This window comes from Abrus precatorius, unplaced genomic scaffold (genome assembly GCF_003935025.1).
Source record: "Abrus precatorius isolate BTA unplaced genomic scaffold, Abrus_2018 Scaffold11, whole genome shotgun sequence".
Lineage (NCBI taxonomy): Eukaryota > Viridiplantae > Streptophyta > Magnoliopsida > Fabales > Fabaceae > Abrus > Abrus precatorius.
The window spans coordinates 23,348,444-23,366,166 of record NW_020874303.1 but is presented as its reverse complement, the minus strand read 5'-3'; the positions used below and the strand labels follow the sequence as shown (position 1 = coordinate 23,366,166).

The window sequence follows — 17,723 nt, the reverse complement described above, 5'->3', positions numbered from 1 at the left end:
CTGCGAGTGTAATTTCTGTTAAGTACGATTTCATCCTTGTTGAAGTGAATGTGTTAAGACGATTTGATGCTTAATTGAGTCAGTAGCAATTTAATAAAAATATTGCCAATTAAATGACCAAATTGCTTCATTTGAGTGTTTGTCATTAACATTAGCATGTGAAGCCATGTTATATGGAAGAAAACTCTCATAAAATGAGAGAATTCAAGTTTATCAATTGTTGAACCAAAATATTTAAAGTATGCATACATTCGAAATATGATTATTCTAATGAGTTTACTTTAGACTTCTCAACTAATAAAAAAAAAAATTAAGATGATAAAATGCACATGCAATTCAACTGATATTTTATTAATAATTATTATTTTAAAAAAATAAAAGTTACTCTAAAAGAATGATATCTGCATATGTGCTTTGACAAATTATTATATGGCATATGGTCTTTCCCATTTATTTTTAATGGGAAGTATTTTTCCTTTTACTTTTGATATCAGCTTGCAATATCCCCCGCAAACCTTAGTGGCTAATCTAATAGACCAAAATTAAAGTAAGCAAATGCCAGTGTGAGATCATAATTTCAATTAATTATTCCCACCAATTATAACAGTTTAATAATTATTTTAGTTCATCACCAAAGTGGACCCCAGGATCCACCCTAATAAGCAAACCGTCATGGCCAACTCAAGTCATTCTATAAAGGAATGCTACTATTATATATTTTTTAAATATATTATTTCATTTCTTTTGTAATTGGTTTTTTTTAATGAACAAAGTAATTGTTAAGGAGTAATCAAAATATCAGATAAGTATTTCAAATGTTTTACAAAACTAATTAATAACAGACAATAGATTAAAAAATAAAAAATGTGCGTTATACTTTTCTTCTATTAATAATTGCATACATGCACTACGCTCCAATTTGATGGAAGATTGTGTCTTTGGTTTATAGTTGTTCTTACATAACCAGCGGTTTTAAAAATAAAAATAAAAACACTAAATCGAACCTTCGATGTATTTAAATTGTCATACTTTATAATTTAAAACTTACACTATATATTAATTTAATGTATTTTATTGTGAAATGGTTTAAGAAAGAAAGAGTTATATATAATGAGAATTTGAATTTTTGGGTAGCCTCATATACATAATTATGTAATTTAATTATTTTTTATATAGTTCTTAATAAAATATTGATATTTAACAAAAAAAAATATTTATTTTTTATATAAATGAAAAATGAATCTTTCTTATTTATTAAATTATATTCTTTATTAGAAACGTAATACAATTTAAACATGTATATTTTCTAAATTTTAATTTGTTTTACATATTATACAAAATATCTTAGGAGTTGTTTAAGAAGGGAGATTTTTTAGCAGAAAAATAGAAAAAAATAATATTTTAAAAAATATAAATTCAATATATTAATCATACATTTATTATTATAAATAATATATGATTTTTTAATTTAAAATTAAAGAATATACTCTTCCCTCTTTTCTCCTCCAAAACTTCTCTCTCAAAAATACCATACACAACAAAAGGTATTATCAGCTAGTTTAAGAGATAATTGAAAAGACGTTTGATCCGTCCACCGCGACATGTGCATTGATAAAGTTGAGAAGTTGGGTGAGTTGTGTGGCCTTGTCATCGTTACTAGTTTGCATTTCTAAGCTTTTTCTGATAAAATATTTTTAGATAAATATAACTTTTCATACAAATAAAATAATTATCTCTCAATAACAAAGCAACAATTAACTATTCCGTTTCATTAAATTTGGATGGTTTCACTTAAAAAAATTACTAATCTTAGCAAAAAAATAAAATAAAATTTACTAACAATTTTTTTATTATATTAGATTCTACTAGTATTATTTTTTCTGACGAAAGTTAAAATATTAATATGAATATTTTAAGCTTATATTAATAATATGATAATATTATATTAATAAATAATTTTATTTATAAAGACCATTAATATATATAAATTTTAAAAATTAGTACTATCCTATTTATTAATATAAGCTTTCAAAATCTTTATTCGTTAATAAATGACAATGTTGTGATAGTGCCTTGAACCGATCAAATTAAATCAAATTTCGAATGTTGAGAATCTTACATTTTCCCCCCAAATATCCAAGTGCCTCCTCCCTCGTAAGCGTTTTCTTTTTTTTTAATCGATTTACGAACACGATATTAAATAGAATCTTAAATTTTTTTTTACTACTTCAAATCATCTATGTTGTTACAGGTTTGAAATTTATATTATTTAGACTTTGAGTTTAAGAGAAGAAAAATATTTTGACCCAAAAAAAAAAAAAAAAACAGCACCATTCTTCTCTATAACCTTTTCTCGTCAGTTAATTTTCTCCTTCCATGAAAGGAAGGATTAAAAGAAATAGCAAGCAACAGAAACGCCCTCGATTAACACAAACGATCCATGAAAACAATTGGGTACCTTTATTCTATCAATAATGATATATTTCATGGAAGCACTAAAAGATGTTATTCTCATCTTTCTTTTCTTTCTTCTTACAATTTCATAATTAATATGGTCCTTCAGAACTCACAATTCTGAAAATTTTCCATCTTGCAGCAACGTCTAGAACATTATCAATCATCTTATATCTTTTATCTTTCAATAATTTTACCCTTTGAAATTCAGACAACCGATTATTCATGCCAATTATGAAGTGATTTTTGAAATTTAGATTGCTGAATTTACCAATGAATAAATAGTAGGTTCCCCAAGGGCAGTATTAGCGTTGAAATCTCTACTTCCTTGGCTGTTACCGACTTACAGTCTGATGAAGGAATGCTTTGACGTCGGCAGCCTCCTCAACCTTTTTCCGCTAAACTTCTAAGCATTTCCTCTCCAGTAAACATGGAATCTTTCTGAATTTCATTTCCCCAATATCGTTCTATGCAAGCATAAATGTAGTCTTCGAACAATTAAAACTGTAGACACAGAAGAAAGTAAGAAAGAAGAAATTTTAATAAAAAAATTAAAAATGAAGAAAGTTAGGAAATAAGGCGCCTTTGATTTTGATTTTTTTTTTTTCATTTTCAGTTGATATGTGTATGTATATATATGTATATGTAGATATGAATTAATATGTAACCAATATTTGATATCAAGTAATTGCAGAAATATGATAAGATCCTAGTGCACATTTCAAAAAGCAAGTTGATTGACGCTATTATAACATTGGATTATTTGTCAATTGTAATTTGCCTAATTGGCATTCAGCTGAGTACTTAGGGGTTGGGTGAAAACAGCGGGGGCATTGAAGTCGCAGGGAAAAATCTGCATTCAAGGTAGAGCATAGATATATACTCAGATTACTCACAAAGAAAATGGTGGAGACAAGAGTGAGAGAATAAAGCTTAATATGAACACATTGAAATTTTGATTATTCAAATTAACAACTGCCGAAGGTGAAATTAGCATTTTAAAAAGAAAATATCAAATATGTGGTTATCCCCGCATAAACATGGCTAAAAAGGATATGAATCCGCTCCCGTCCATGTAGAAATTGGACAATCTAGTTCCGTTTTCGTTTAAGCAATTTTGCTTCACTTACAAGAAAATCAGGATTTTTTAGAAAAATTGTGGGAGGGAGGAGAGTTCGTAGGGGTGCGTGGGGCTGTGGGGAGGGAAAGGAGGAGCTGGGGGAGGTCGGGCAATGGAAAGTTTTGTTTTAACTTAGGCGAAGCCAATTCACGTAAGTGAAAACAAAACTGGATCGTCCAGTTCTCTCGTGAATTGGAGTAGATCCATTTCCGAGTAAAAACTCATACCCGTAGGTATTGGCCTCACCCCAACTTAACTGGACAAACCTTAATTTGACCAAGATTGGGTCAATTTTTCCCAACATACAGGATATAGATATCCTTCTTACACTTGAAGTGTTGGATATAGAAACTCACTTGTACAGTACCTACCTACATCGTGACTGTACAAATAGGTTCCTTAAACCTAAAGGAAGTCTATCCTTTGAAAATATTTCAATATATTAAACTTGATCGAACACAAAATAGGTCAAAATGCAAACAAAAACATGAAACCAAAATACAGAAACTATTATCATTTGTCAAGAGAAAGAAGCCCCAAGCATGTTTATTATCCATAGTATATGCTACCACATGTCTCTACAAGTACAACCACCATTCAGAAATCTATGGTATCTGTTCACGTCCCTCACAATAATTTCCCTTTCTAAAACTCTTGTCATATACTTAAAAGCCTCATGACAATCTTTACAAATCCTCAAATTCTTCACAATCCTCAACGCCTTCCCTGGTGGTGCAGATCCACACAAGACTCCAAATGCAACAGCCAACTTCTCACTGTGATACCAAAGAGCCTCCTTTCTATTTTCTGCCCCAACATTATGCAACAACTCATCCCAAACAGGAACATATCCTAATTTCTCAATATCCCCCATAAGCTCCGCCAACTTCTGATAAATTTCCACAGACCTCTCATGCTTCCAATCCCCTGCCACAAAAACATGAACCTTCCCCTGCACTTCAACCCAACTCCTACCGCATTTTTTCTTCACCTTCCTATCCTTCATCCTCCTCCTCAATTTTGCAACATCATCCCACCTTCCCGCACTTGATAACACGTTAGCAACAATAACATAAGCAGAATCATCATGCGGCTCCAGTTCCAACACCCTCCTAGCCATAGACCAAGCTTTGTCAGCTTCACCATGATATGCACAAGCTGCTAGCAAAGCTCGCCAAACTGCTGCATCCGGCTCAAATGGCATTGTCAACGCTACATTCTCTGCACGCTCAAATTGTCCAGCACGAGCCATTGCACCCACCAAACACGTATAATGCTCCAGACTCGGTTCCAAACCATAATCCACCTTCATCCTCTTCAACCATCCATCAACCTGCAGAAACATCCCAGCATTATAGAGGGAAGTCAGGATCGCCAAAAAACTGTACTCATCAGGCACAAGTCCACGAGCTTTCATAGACTCAAACAGTTCCAAAGCAGAAAAAAAATCCCCTTGCTGTGCATAACCAGCCATCATTGCATTCCAACCCACTACATTGATATCAGACAAACCCTCCTCAAAAACCCGTCTTGCATCGGTAACAACACCCGCTTTACCATACCCATCAACGAGAGCGGTAGCCACCACCACACTGGAATCAAGCCCAGAAACAACCGCATGCGCGTGTACCATTCTACATTGCTCCAACGCGGCAAGCTGCGAAGCAGCACGCAAACCCCCCGAAACACTATGAACCGTGGACACAAAGCCTCGAGATCTCATGTCAGTAAACACCTGCAAAGCATCTAGAGAGCAGGAATTCTGAGCGAGAGCAACAACCAAGGCGGAAAAACAAACAGAATCTGGATGGGGAATTTCGTCGAACACTTTGCGTGCGTGGAGTGGCATGCGGGATTTAGAGTAGAAAGAGAGGAGAGCAGAAGCGGGGAAGGGGTGGTGGGAGAGGGCGAGTTTGAGGGAGAGAGAATGAAGAGAGAGAGCGAAGGAGACAGAAGAGAGAGTGGCGCAAGTGGTGAAGAGGGAAGCGAGGGTGCGAGGGTTGGGGAGAGTGGGGTGGCGAAGCATTGATATGAAGTGGTAGAGAGAGAAGAGCTTGTTTGAGTTGGCGGAGATGAGTGCGGTCCATGTGACAACGTTGGGAGAAGGTATTCTGTGGAAGAGTGTGAGAGCGTAGGTTGAGAGGTTGTGTTTCGAGTATTGGGTTATGAGGTTGTTCCACACTGCACGGTCTTTGGTGTTTGATGTTAAGGCTCTTGCGTGTGTCGTGCGGGGATCGCACTTTGATCGCTGCTTCGTTGTTTCGTCGTCGTCGCAGGAGACCATTATTATTTATCCAATCCAATGTTGTCAATGGTCGAATGCTTCTCAGTTAAATGGTCAACATGTATTTTATTTTAGTTTTTAAAATTAAAACGAACTAGTCTCAGGAATACCAAGTGCTTAAAAATTTGAACGCAACAAGGAGAGGCACGATCCAAATCCATCACTAAGGGTATCCAAATTCACAAGCATCTTCTCTAAACATGTGTGGGCTTTATGCTGCAATAATTTAACCACATCTCAAACCTTGATCATTCCAATGGTGAAACATGGGATATCCTAACTTCACAAGCCTTACAACTGTCTGAACCTTCATATACTGCATTAGGGGCTTTGTAACATCAAGGAAAATGGTTCACTTAATCATTTTTAGATACTTGTATTTATTGTTTGCCTTTGATATTTTTCATTCAATGTTTTTAAGTCTGAACAGACCGTTCGTGTCAAATTTTAATAAGTTTTGTTTAATAGAATCAAAATAGTAAGTTTATAACTAACGGGCCGAATCTGCATTAAATTAGATAAAAATAAATAATTTTATAATAATAAAAAATAAAAAAATTAAAGAAAAAACTAAAAACTAGCAAAAATATAAAAATTATATTTTTAAAATATTATATGATATTTATATTTTAATATTCTGATGTGTCTTTTTTAATTAGATTTTTTATAAACATATATTATTTGAGTATAATTAAAATTTTTTCATGTATAATCAACAAGTTTTCTTATTTATATTTGATAATTATTATATTTTATTATTTATTATCTATTGGTTTTTAGATATAGCCTCAATTACTGAACTCAAACTAACCCATTTATTGTCGGGTTATGTTGCTCAAGCATGAGAAAAAAAAATCCTAACTAAATTCATTATATTTTAATTAATTTGGTTAATTTTATTTTATCAAATTAAACATTAAAAAATAATAGATAATATGATATAATAATAAGAAGAAAGAGAATTAAAATAGTTCTAAAACAGTCTGAGAATTAAACATCATATACATTATTTTTATATATACATATCTGAAAAATATAAAAGAAAAAGACATCTTTAGTTGACTGTACAAGCAACATTAAAAAAAAAAAAGGTGGAAGAAGGTGGTGCTTTCCTATATTCGAATGAATACAATTGTTTGCTTTTAAAAGGTGTAAAGTTCAAAATATAAATTCCACGAGTCCCGCCAGTATGAAAAGCAGCTTCCTTTTGGCAACTCAATCCATAAAGACGTAGAAAAAAAATGAATTTTCCAAGAAAAAGCAAAAGAGAGAAAAGGAATGAGAAAGCAACTTCTCAATTCTGAAACAATACTTCTCCTTCCTAGCTTTAGTAGTATCGATGCCTTCTTTGCTGCAGATACCCATGGCAAACCTTAAAACTCACTGCATCGCTTTCCTTATTCTACTATCACTACTCCAACACTTCTTCCCTCTCCATGCTACCTCTTACACTACCCTACACTCAATTGCACCTCCAACACACCACCCTTCACACACCAACACTGCACCCAACCCACCTCCTTCACCACCCACAAAACTACCATCAAACAAACACTTAAAAATTTCCATTATAGCCTCCGTCACAACCACGGTATCCTTCTTTGTATTGTTCATAACCGGATACTTAATTTTCCGGTGTGTACGCAGAGCTTCTACAACTACAAGAGACGGTAACCAACCACCCTCAGACACGTGCCGTCACTTTTCCATCGCAGAGATAAGAGCTGCCACCAACAACTTCGACGACCGTTTAATAATCGGCAAAGGAGGGTTCGGGAACGTCTACAAAGGACACATTGACACGTGTCGTAAACCCGTCGCCATCAAGCGCCTCAAACAAGGTTCAGACCAAGGTGCACACGAGTTCCAAACCGAGATCAGCATGCTCTCGCGGTTCCGCCACCCTCACTTGGTCTCTCTCATCGGTTACTGCAACGACGATGTCGAAATGATCCTCGTCTACGACTTCATGGCGCGTGGGACCCTCCGCGACCACCTCTACGGCTCAGACCACGCGCTCTCGTGGGACCAGAGGTTGCAGATCTGCCTAGAGGCGGCGCGTGGTATTCACTTCCTCCACGGCGGCGTGGACAAGCGGAGCGTGATCCACCGGGACGTGAAGAGCAGCAACATTTTGTTGGACGAGAATTGGGTGGCGAAGGTGTCGGATTTCGGGTTGTCCAAGGTTGGGCCCAATGGGTCCCATGTGACAACGGACGTGAAGGGTAGTTTCGGGTATTTGGATCCGGAGTACTACATGAGTCTTTGGTTGACTCAAAAATCTGACGTGTACTCGTTCGGGGTGGTTTTGTTGGAGGTATTGTGTGGGAGGCCACCCATGAACAGTAGGGCGGAGAAGCAGCAAGATTTCTTGGTGACGTGGGTGAAGAAGTGTTATGATGATGCGAATGTTGATCAGACGGTGGATCCTGCTTTGAGGGGAAGCATAAGGCCCAAGTGTTTGAAGCAGTTTGTGGAGATTGCGTTGAGGTGTTTGCATGATCAAGGGAAGCAACGGCCTCTCATGAGGGATGTGGTGAAGGGGTTGGAGTATGCTTGGAGTCTGCAACGATGTGCGACCCAAACTGGTGCAATGGGGAACATTGGAGAGGTAGCAATGGGTTTCACTCGTGAAGAAGAGTTTGATGAGAAATTTGGGAGAGTGCGTGATGAGTGTAGTAGCAGCATGGCTACAACAACATGCACCGAGGAGGAGCAAGCTTTGGTGCATGGGAATGGGATGTTCCCTCAGCTTCCAAATCCAATAGCACGATAATTATTGTCCTCGCAAGTAGCTTGTAACGTAAACAAGAAATGGGGTATGAATTATGATGTTAGATTTCAGGATGTGAAAAACCCTTTTTCCTAAATTCTATGGTAAAATATCCTAAAAGTTGAAAAGTGGGCCAGTGGTACCTTGATTGTAGCTGTATTAAAACTGTTACGATTAGCGTATAATAATAAAAGTGAGTCTATCAAAGTCGAAGGTAAGTGCACCTCTCCTTTGTTTTGTATCTGACAAAGAAAATTAAGCATGTATTTAAATATAACTTTATTAAGTATTGATTTAATATTTTTTATATGAGAATTTATTTACAAATTTAATCATATAAATATTTATTAAATATTTTACAAGTAATTTGAAAAAATTAAACTTATAAAAATCGTAAACTATCCATTTATAAGTTCTTTCAAACTATCATCAGGATTGTCGTTGTGCGTTTAATTAAATGTTCAAAAAGTTGAAAGCAGGGCAATGACATTGAATTTTTGGTAAAGAATTGAACTTCCTTTATCCTCTAGAAGATCTTTTTCCCTCTCTTTTAGCGTGGAGCTTAAGATCCTTTCATTTGCTTCATTTTGATGAAGATCGAGATGGAACGAAACAGCGTGCGGTTATGCGAGAGGGCGAAAATGATCACAATATTATACGGGATATTGTATCCACATAAGAAAGTATGTGTATGATGGAAATGTTAATATACTTTTACTCTTGTTCTTTGAAAATATACTTAATAATATTTTGATATATTATTTATTAGGAATAATCGTATATTAAAAGGATTTTGTTTTGGTAAAGAAAAAGACTTTTTTATTTTAAAAACATTATTATTTTTATTTTAAATTTTATTTTAATTTTTTTAATATTTTCATAGGAAATAATAAGAATAAAAAAGTCAATTTAATTATTTCCTTAACAAATATTTAAAAAAAAAAGAAAAATAAGATGAGACAATTTTATAATTAAAAATCAAAACAAAATAAAAAAAAATTGTAAAACTAAACGACCCCTTAGCCTGGGCTAAACTTTAGAAGTATTAGTATCATAATTAACGTTTGATAATTTTTTTTAATATAATATATTATCAGCTAACGATTGATTAATTTGAATATGTGAACTACATAAGAAGATTTTACGAGCACCTAAGCCAAAACGGGAAAGTATAGTTGAATAGGTTAAATAAATGATTAATTGCATATCTTCTTATAAACAGTTAAATCTATTGGTTAAATGTTCAATTAGTTTAGAATGAATTATATTTAGTTAAAAAGGTTACATTACTTTAACATGCGTGAACTTACTGCAAATTTTTTTTAAAAAAAAGACAAAACATACATAGAACGATTGACCAGCAAGACTAGCTTCTCATAACAATAAAAGGAAGCCCCACCAAAAAATGCACCGAAATAAACAGTTTTTAGATAACAAAAGATGATACGATGAATGAATGATAAAGGAAGTCAAACAAAATGAAAAAAACTAAAGTTAGAGTTTATTCAAAACATCCCTCATCAAATTAGGGTTGGCGGTTTGAAATTCAATCAACTCTTCCAATGTAATGGAGCCATCACCGTCTGTATCAATCTCTGCCATTCGACGCTCAACTTCCTCCTGAGAAGTTAAACCTAACACTTTGAGAGCTTCAGCAAACTCTGCCAACGAGATTTTGCCATCCCCATTCACATCAAAGCGCTTGAAAACGCGTTCACACTCTGCGCTATCAGCCATAATACGCTTAGGTTTTTTGACGATGACGAGAGGTTGGGTGTGTTGTGAATAAAGGATAGTGAAATGAGTGAGATGTTTGTGAGTAGAAAACAAAGGGTGGCCTCTAGAGACTCGGTCTTCTTGCTTTTTCATCGGATTACCAGTGGAGGCTTAGGAATTTGCGTGACCACATTCATTCTTTTGTCTAATACATTCTTCGCCTTTCTGTAGCCAATTATCACCCGAGATACATGGACTTCACTTCACTTTCTTTTGCATAATTAGTCAGTTTTAGTTTTATTTGAATTTCTAAAAGATTGGGAATGTTTTAATATTTCGTGAGGCTAAGGACAATTTTTGAATTTAGTAGACGATACATACGTAAGTAGTTAGTCAAAATGGAAGAGTAGCTTCAATGGAATATAGATTGGACGAACGGAAAATATATGACTTTATTGTTTAAAGAGTTTAAGGAGAGAATGAAGTAAATCATAGTGAGCCAAAGGTAAATTAGAAGTAAAGATGGGGCCAAAGTTTAAAATTAACAAAAACGTTATTTGGCGCTAATAATTTTTCTTCAAAAGTTTTTCAAATGAATTTATGAAGAATCAAAAAGGATGTGTGTATTACACTTATATTGTGTATGAACAAAGAGGGAAAAAAAGTGATTCTTAAAAAATTATTAGGAAAGATTGAAAAAAAAGGTACTTTAGCATGTTTGCACAAAAATTATTCGCTACCCTCCATTATTTTCCTCAATAATGCCCAACAGCAATAGCTTTCTATTAAAGAATCAGGTCTTATATCTAGTCTTTAGTGAAAACTATGTCTGTGGGGTTCATAGCAAGTTTTTAAAATTACAGTTGCTATCATTAGAATTACTTTAAACCCTTGTTTTTTCCCCTAAATTCAGAATGCATAAAAATAAAATAAAAATTTGAAATTTGATGGAGCTATTTTATAACTGTGCAGTGAAGTGTGTGCTGCGATGTGTCACCATTTTGGTGACGAAAACGATGCTGATAGGGAAAACTTTCTGCGAAACATCTGTTGATAAATCATAAAGGAATGTGAAAGAATCAAAATCAGTTTGACCAAAGGATCAAAATGAGAGAGAAACGGGACTCCCTTTAGGAAATTAGCTACGGATCTTTTGTTATTGCCTTTTCTAATTCTTGCTTGCATACATCATCCAATTCCAAATTTACGATTTTTTTAAAACTATAAAACATAATAAAAACTTATGCATAATATTCTTTTGATCTTTTTTTATAAAAATTAATTAAGTTATCAAAATTAAAAATAAAATAATTATATATCATAAATTCATGCTGTAGTTCAAAGGGTCGATAGTTATAAATGATCATAACTTATACGTTAAATGAATTAAATATTAAAAAAGTTTAATGATAAAAAGGTATTAAAAATATTAATAATTAATATATTTAAAATGAGTATTTATTTATTTTATAATTTAGATTAAAAAAAGAGTAATTGTTTCTTACAAATAGGAAAAATTACAATATATTATAAAATTAAAAAGATATTATGTACTTTAATTTTTAATAAAAATGCATTATTTCTTAATTTTTTTACTATGTTAAAAAAATGTTTCACGGGTTAAAAGAGAACAAATTTTCTGAGAAATTTTTGGTGCCAGGCCCAGCCCAATTCTTAAACGTACTCATGAATCCATGGATCGGAAACAATTACTAATGAAACTAGGAATTTGAAAAATTGAAATAGAACATTAAAGTGCTTCATAAAGACAACTCTTTTTGCTATAGACGAGCATCTGAGAATAGTAATTGGCAAAAGCAAGTTGCACCTGATAACATTGACCAGAAAAAATAAGTTGCAACGGATACGATTCAATAATCAAGATCCCTTTCAGATGGAGTTGGATTACACAACTCCAATTGAGAAGCCTTCATTTGTAATATGCCACTGGTCACATTTCTTGTCACAAATTGCATTATAAAACGATATCTTCTACTCATATCAATACAAAAATTGTCTAACCTTGCTCTTCTCATGCACAGAGGATAAGAGGGTGATGGTCCCACTTATCAACGTTAACTATTCAGGACCTTAACTAGCTCAATAATTGCCTTATAATTTATTCTGTCGTTTCCGAAGCATACTGGTTTATTACTTTGAATCCTTCAATTTATTTGATTCTCAGGTGACAATCTACACAAAAAAAAAGTTTTGATTTATTAATTTGGAGGCATGTGGGTTTTAAATTAAGCTTCAGAAGATCCGAAATTGTTTTTGGGATGATAATTTATAGCATAACATAAATACTAGATAATTCTACAACAACCAACTTCACTGGATACTCATCAGCAACAAAATCTTATAATATTCGATCCCCTAGAATTTATTCCGCTGAGTTTTCTTGTTTTTAGATGCAAAATTAAACATTTATGTACATAATCACGCTAATGATTTACAACTGGAAGCTGGATCGTTTTCTACAACCAAATTCATCAGTGGTGGAAACTTCGTAAGTTTTTATTTGCTCGAATCTTTCTGATAGAAACAAGTTTTGCAAGTTTTTCAGCTCTGGTAAAACTCTGACTTCTGCTATAAACATTGCCTTAACAGGCCTGTGATCTGATAGTTTTGATTCAATTCTAGTGTATTGAAGTTGCTTTAAACCCTTGCCGTACCATACTATTCGATCACACCTAAATTAAGAACAAACAAGACAACATTTTAATAATTATTAGGAAAATGCTAACTTCAAGACCGAGGATAAGTAACTAAAAGTAGTAAATTTTTATTAAAAAATATGAAAACTGTAATTATTATTCAATTGTAAATATTTTGAACGTGAGCATAATTATGGATTGTTTATTGTCTCTTACCATGCTGGCGCTCGCCTTTTTTCTGTCTTTTTTCCGTGATAAAAACATCCATAATAAATGTCTGAATTTGGACAATACTTGTAGGTAGGAGCAAAGTTGATTGCTCCTTCTTGCCATCCTCTTAACATGTTTCCACTCATTAGCTCCATCAATAGCTTCATTTTTTTATTGGATATAATTAAGTTAGAGTCTTAGAGATTAATATAATGCAAACAAATTTAAAGAAATTTTTTAAATCTCCAATTGTATATACCTGATCATTTTCTAATAAGGAATCCCAGTCTCGTTTTTCAACAAGTAAACGTGTCGTTTCTTCTGGTAGAGAAATTCTATAATTTAGATCTCCGAGCAATATTACATGACTGCACAAAGACAAGGTGTGATTAGGTCACTAAAATATTGCAACATGTATATCGAATTACAACTAATTAAGTGCAAGTTGAGAGAGAATATTTCATTCATTTGATGCTTCAGTGGTCAATATGAGGTTAATTGTTACTGTCATATGAATATGTATTTCTTTAACTGTAACGGTTACCATTGCAAATATATTTCTTTTCAGTGTTCTTTTCTGTTCTGTTTGGCTTCTTTGGCAATTTTTTGTTTACTCGCAGACCTATACTATACAGCTGAACAATTTCTTTACAACTTCTCAATGTTAATTAACTTTGTAATTTAAGTTTATTTTAACGCGTTTAAACCAGCAAAGAATAATATATTAATGTTTTGGCCGCATTATTTCTATTGGACAAATTCAAAGCTGGAGATTATTATTAATGATGCTTCTTCATTAAGCAAATTATTTACTTGAAGAGCCAAGAAACCAAATGAAACAATCTACATATATAATATTTGCACCTTGTTTTCATGATTTTTATAGAAAGAGCCATAATTATTAAAGAAAGAGCAAGGGGGGAGGAGAATTATTAAGAGACAAATGCTAATAAGTGTCTTTAGAGTATTAATTAAGTAGTTAAAAATAAACACATATTATTAATAGACTTCTCTCTGTGATTTTTAATGCATCAAACATAATTTTTATTAGCTTCTTTATTTTTAACTCCTTAACTAATGTTCTAACTACACTAATTAGCAAGACCCTTATCAAGAATTTGTTTGGACGGTTTCAAAATTCACTTACTCATGATCAAGAATCGTTCTTGGCAAATCAAGTTTAATGCATCAAACATAATTTTTATTAGCTTCTTTATTTTTAACTCCTTAACTAATGTTCTAACTACACTAATTAGCAAGACCCTTATCAAGAATTTGTTTGGACGGTTTCAAAATTCACTTACTCATGATCAAGAATCGTTCTTGGCAAATCAAGCAAAGGGCCTCTAGGAAAGCATGTCCGGGAAAAAATTTCAGCAACATTAGAGTTCCTATACTTCTCATCCCCTTCTCTGCCCCCTGAAGCTAGATGGGTGCACACAAAACAGAAGCTTGTTTCATGTAACTGAAATCTCACAGATACAGAACCCTGCAAATTAATTGGAATTGAGAAACGAAAAAAGAGACCTATATAGGATTTTTAAATAACTTACACTATTGACTATTAAGCACTAATTAGAATGTTTGGAAGAACATGTAATTTATTTGGATTTATGAAAGTTGGCTATCAATAAACTCTGGAGTAAAGCTTATGAATAAACTCTCATGTAATTACTCTTATTGAATATAACTACTTAATTAAGCAATTCATTCAAAAAGCGTCCTTGGTGCCTAAACATAAGTTGATGTTGACAGTGATGGCTTGTGTAAAATCAATTCAGTGGATTTTGTCAAAGTTACCTTGTTTCCTAAGCAACCCATTATGCCACAGCCTACACATGAGACACTTGGATGCCGAATGAAGGGACGAAGATCTCTCTTAGTCCACACAGATATTAATATTCCAACCATTTGCTTACTAATGATACATTGGAAATCATGTGGGGCTTCACAGTACTTAGCTGGATTTTCCTTCTTAAAAGGAAAAATATTCTTTAGCTCCTGTTTTTTAGCATCACGTTGATCTTTGTCCCTCTCAATATGTGTTCTCTTGTTCAAAGCTTCCCTGATTAAGGAATTCCATTTCATGGAAATCTCACTATTTTCAGATCCCAATACATTTGATGCTTTTAGAGGCACTATTTCTTGAAACCTGGATTTTGAAACAGTAAAAAGGAACAATTAATATATTTAATTATCAGATAAAAACTTTATTTTCTTTATTGACATTTCAACAAGTATTTTTCTATGCTAGAAATATTGAACAGTTTTGACTATACCCAAGTATATAGATGTCACAAGAGTTGTTGCATGTCTCCAACAAATCATCTATATTCAAATCTTCATCCGGTGCAATCCCACCTACGTTCCATGTACTAACAAACACCCTTAACATGAATAAAGAAACACAATATCAGAAAAATTAATTAGGGCAAGAAAATAAATAAAAGAATAAAACCGTAGAAGCAGAACCAACCCAGAATAGAATTGAACTTCATCATGCATCCACTGCAGTCATCTGCAGCTTCTCTATATAAGATGCATAAGATAGAAAAATATTACATAAAACTAGATCATGAAGAGGATACTTTTTATCTTACTTGTATTTTTGTGTGTCCTTGTGATCATTAAGAATGGTCTTAGAGTTCTGATCAATATCTACAATACCCAACAAGGGTTCATTGTAACTAGGATAATCTGCTATAAATTTGCTGCTTCCCACTCGCTTCTTGAATATCTTATTAGCCACTAATGTAGGCCACATGTCCTAAAGAAATTAATGGCATATACAAGTCTAGCTCTATAAAAATTGACAAATGAATGATTGCATGAAAGAGTGGAGGAGAAGGTGATTCTAGAGGTGTTCACTTCTGCTTGCTTTCCTGGCATGTTAATGTGGTATTCTTGGCGACAAGGAAAGGATTATATAGAAAGTGCCAAAGGAATAATAATAACAAAAAATTGAAGAGATCATTATGGGGAAGAGAGGCTTTTGAAGGTTAAAGAGTAGGAAGGCTTTTCACGTGACGTAAAAGATGATGCACCTTTAGCTGAATTGCTCGTCATATAGATATATTTATATTTCAAATATAGGAAGACATTGTCCCAGTGGGAGAGGGATAGAGAAAGCCAGCACAAAACATGGGTCTACCCTTCTTGCAGATTTGAATTCTTCTGTTTGTTGAGTAGATTTTAAAGGATATATTAATGTTTCCCAAATTAAAATTGTTGAAGATGGGTGCAAGTGGGAGTGTGGTCCATAACAAATTAGGCAAGTAGGAAATGCGATAAGTAGTAGCTAGTTTTTATTGCCCCATCTAACAAGTCAAGTATTTTGCTGACACGTGAATTAAATATGGGACTTTTTTATGGGGTGCCCGAGTGGACTTGTACAGAAACTGGTTGTATTATGCAATGTAAGTATCCTTTGAACTTTCAACATCTTATGATTATGGTTTTTAATAAGACTGTGTAAACGTCTTGTTGAATGAATTGTTTTCATAAAAAAAAATTCTTTTAAGGGATTGTGTCCAACTAAACGAGATATTGTGCAGATTCCAGTTATTGGCACGTTATTGTAAGGATTATATATTTCAGAGTTCATTAACGTGAATGTCTCCTCTGGACCCCTAAACAAGAAAAGTACATGTCTCCTAAGATTGAGACTTATATTAATTCTAACCCTTGGTTAAATATTTTACATCAAAAGTAAATATTATGCTGTACGCAAAACCTCAATTCATCCCATGTTGTAAGAGATGGACTGTGTTGGAATATACCTGCTTAGTTCTAGACTTCATGGGACTTCGCCAAAACTAGTTTTTTTTTTTTTTTTTTACCATTAATGGTTAGCGTTGATTTTAATCATTTTGAAGTCATATTTTTCAATTTTAAAAGATGTTTATTATATATTTATATAAATTTTATGTAATTTTTTTTCAGTTCTATTTATAAGACAATCGCCAGAGTACAGATATTAAGAAACATGTTAAAATTAGCTAATGTATTAGTTTTCAAAAAAATTAGTATACAGCATTTCAAATTTACTCGTAATATTTTAAATTCAAACTTTATTTTCATGTTAATTGTGTCACTTAAAAGCTATTAAGCCCATAATTTAATTTCACTGTAAAGGAGCAAGGGTAAATATGAAAAAATACAAAATATTTCAAAAATTTGTAAGTTGTTTTTTAAATAGGACCATCAAAAGTTTCTGACATTATCCTATTAAAAAAATCAGAAAGAGTAATTTTTTAACACAAATTACTAATTTTTAATGTTTAAAAATAATTCTAAAGACTCATGTTAATTTTATTTTTTTCATAAGATTTTTTCACACTCTTCATGTGTGATATTAATCTGCAAGTACAAACGTTACAATTAAACCTTCTCCCTGCAAGTGGCATAACATTCATCCTACTATATGCAAAAAAATTACAATACTCCAGATCCAACAAGGTATTGGAATAATAATACTCCCCACGAAAAGAGTTAGATAAGACAACTTAC

General features: G+C 33.0%; 4 protein-coding genes across 4 annotated transcripts; 1 reads left to right on the top strand and 3 right to left on the bottom strand.

Annotated features, from left to right (window-relative positions):
• Positions 1-3,075: 3,075 nt before the first annotated feature.
• LOC113855223 (pentatricopeptide repeat-containing protein At4g33170-like) lies at positions 3,076-5,902 on the bottom strand. Its single transcript, XM_027486770.1, has one exon. It carries the CDS (start codon positions 5,856-5,858, stop codon positions 4,140-4,142), a length of 1,719 nt encoding a protein of 572 aa, XP_027342571.1. The 5' UTR covers positions 5,859-5,902; the 3' UTR covers positions 3,076-4,139.
• A 1,643-nt stretch (positions 5,903-7,545) lies between these two features.
• On the top strand, positions 7,546-8,634 carry LOC113855861 (receptor-like protein kinase FERONIA). Its single transcript, XM_027487491.1, has one exon. The coding sequence runs from the start codon at positions 7,741-7,743 to the stop codon at positions 8,632-8,634; it is 894 nt and encodes a 297-aa protein (XP_027343292.1). The 5' UTR covers positions 7,546-7,740.
• A 1,491-nt stretch (positions 8,635-10,125) lies between these two features.
• LOC113856518 (polcalcin Cyn d 7-like) lies at positions 10,126-10,368 on the bottom strand. Its single transcript, XM_027488359.1, has one exon. It carries the CDS (start codon positions 10,366-10,368, stop codon positions 10,126-10,128), a length of 243 nt encoding a protein of 80 aa, XP_027344160.1.
• Positions 10,369-12,799: 2,431 nt separating this feature from the next.
• LOC113856376 (type IV inositol polyphosphate 5-phosphatase 9-like) lies at positions 12,800-15,978 on the bottom strand. The gene is made up of 7 exons (XM_027488169.1): positions 15,815-15,978; positions 15,494-15,601; positions 15,015-15,366; positions 14,519-14,703; positions 13,474-13,582; positions 13,221-13,375; positions 12,800-13,040 (listed from the first exon to the last, which is right to left on the bottom strand). Exons 1-7 carry the CDS (start codon positions 15,976-15,978, stop codon positions 12,800-12,802), a joined length of 1,314 nt encoding a protein of 437 aa, XP_027343970.1.
• Positions 15,979-17,723: the final 1,745 nt, after the last annotated feature.

Coding starts and splice junctions, on each gene's coding strand:
- LOC113856376 (XM_027488169.1), bottom strand. CDS start 15,978: ATGTGGCCTACATTAGTGGCTAATAAGATATTCAAGAAGCGAGTGGGA. Junction 14,704..15,014: donor TGGGTTGCTTAGGAAACAAG/GTAACTTTGACA, acceptor ATTAATTTGCAG/GGTTCTGTATCTGTGAGATT. Junction 13,041..13,220: donor AAAAGGCGAGCGCCAGCATG/GTAAGAGACAAT, acceptor TTCTTAATTTAG/GTGTGATCGAATAGTATGGT.
- LOC113856518 (XM_027488359.1), bottom strand. CDS start 10,368: ATGGCTGATAGCGCAGAGTGTGAACGCGTTTTCAAGCGCTTTGATGTG.
- LOC113855223 (XM_027486770.1), bottom strand. CDS start 5,858: ATGGTCTCCTGCGACGACGACGAAACAACGAAGCAGCGATCAAAGTGC.
- LOC113855861 (XM_027487491.1), top strand. CDS start 7,741: ATGCTCTCGCGGTTCCGCCACCCTCACTTGGTCTCTCTCATCGGTTAC.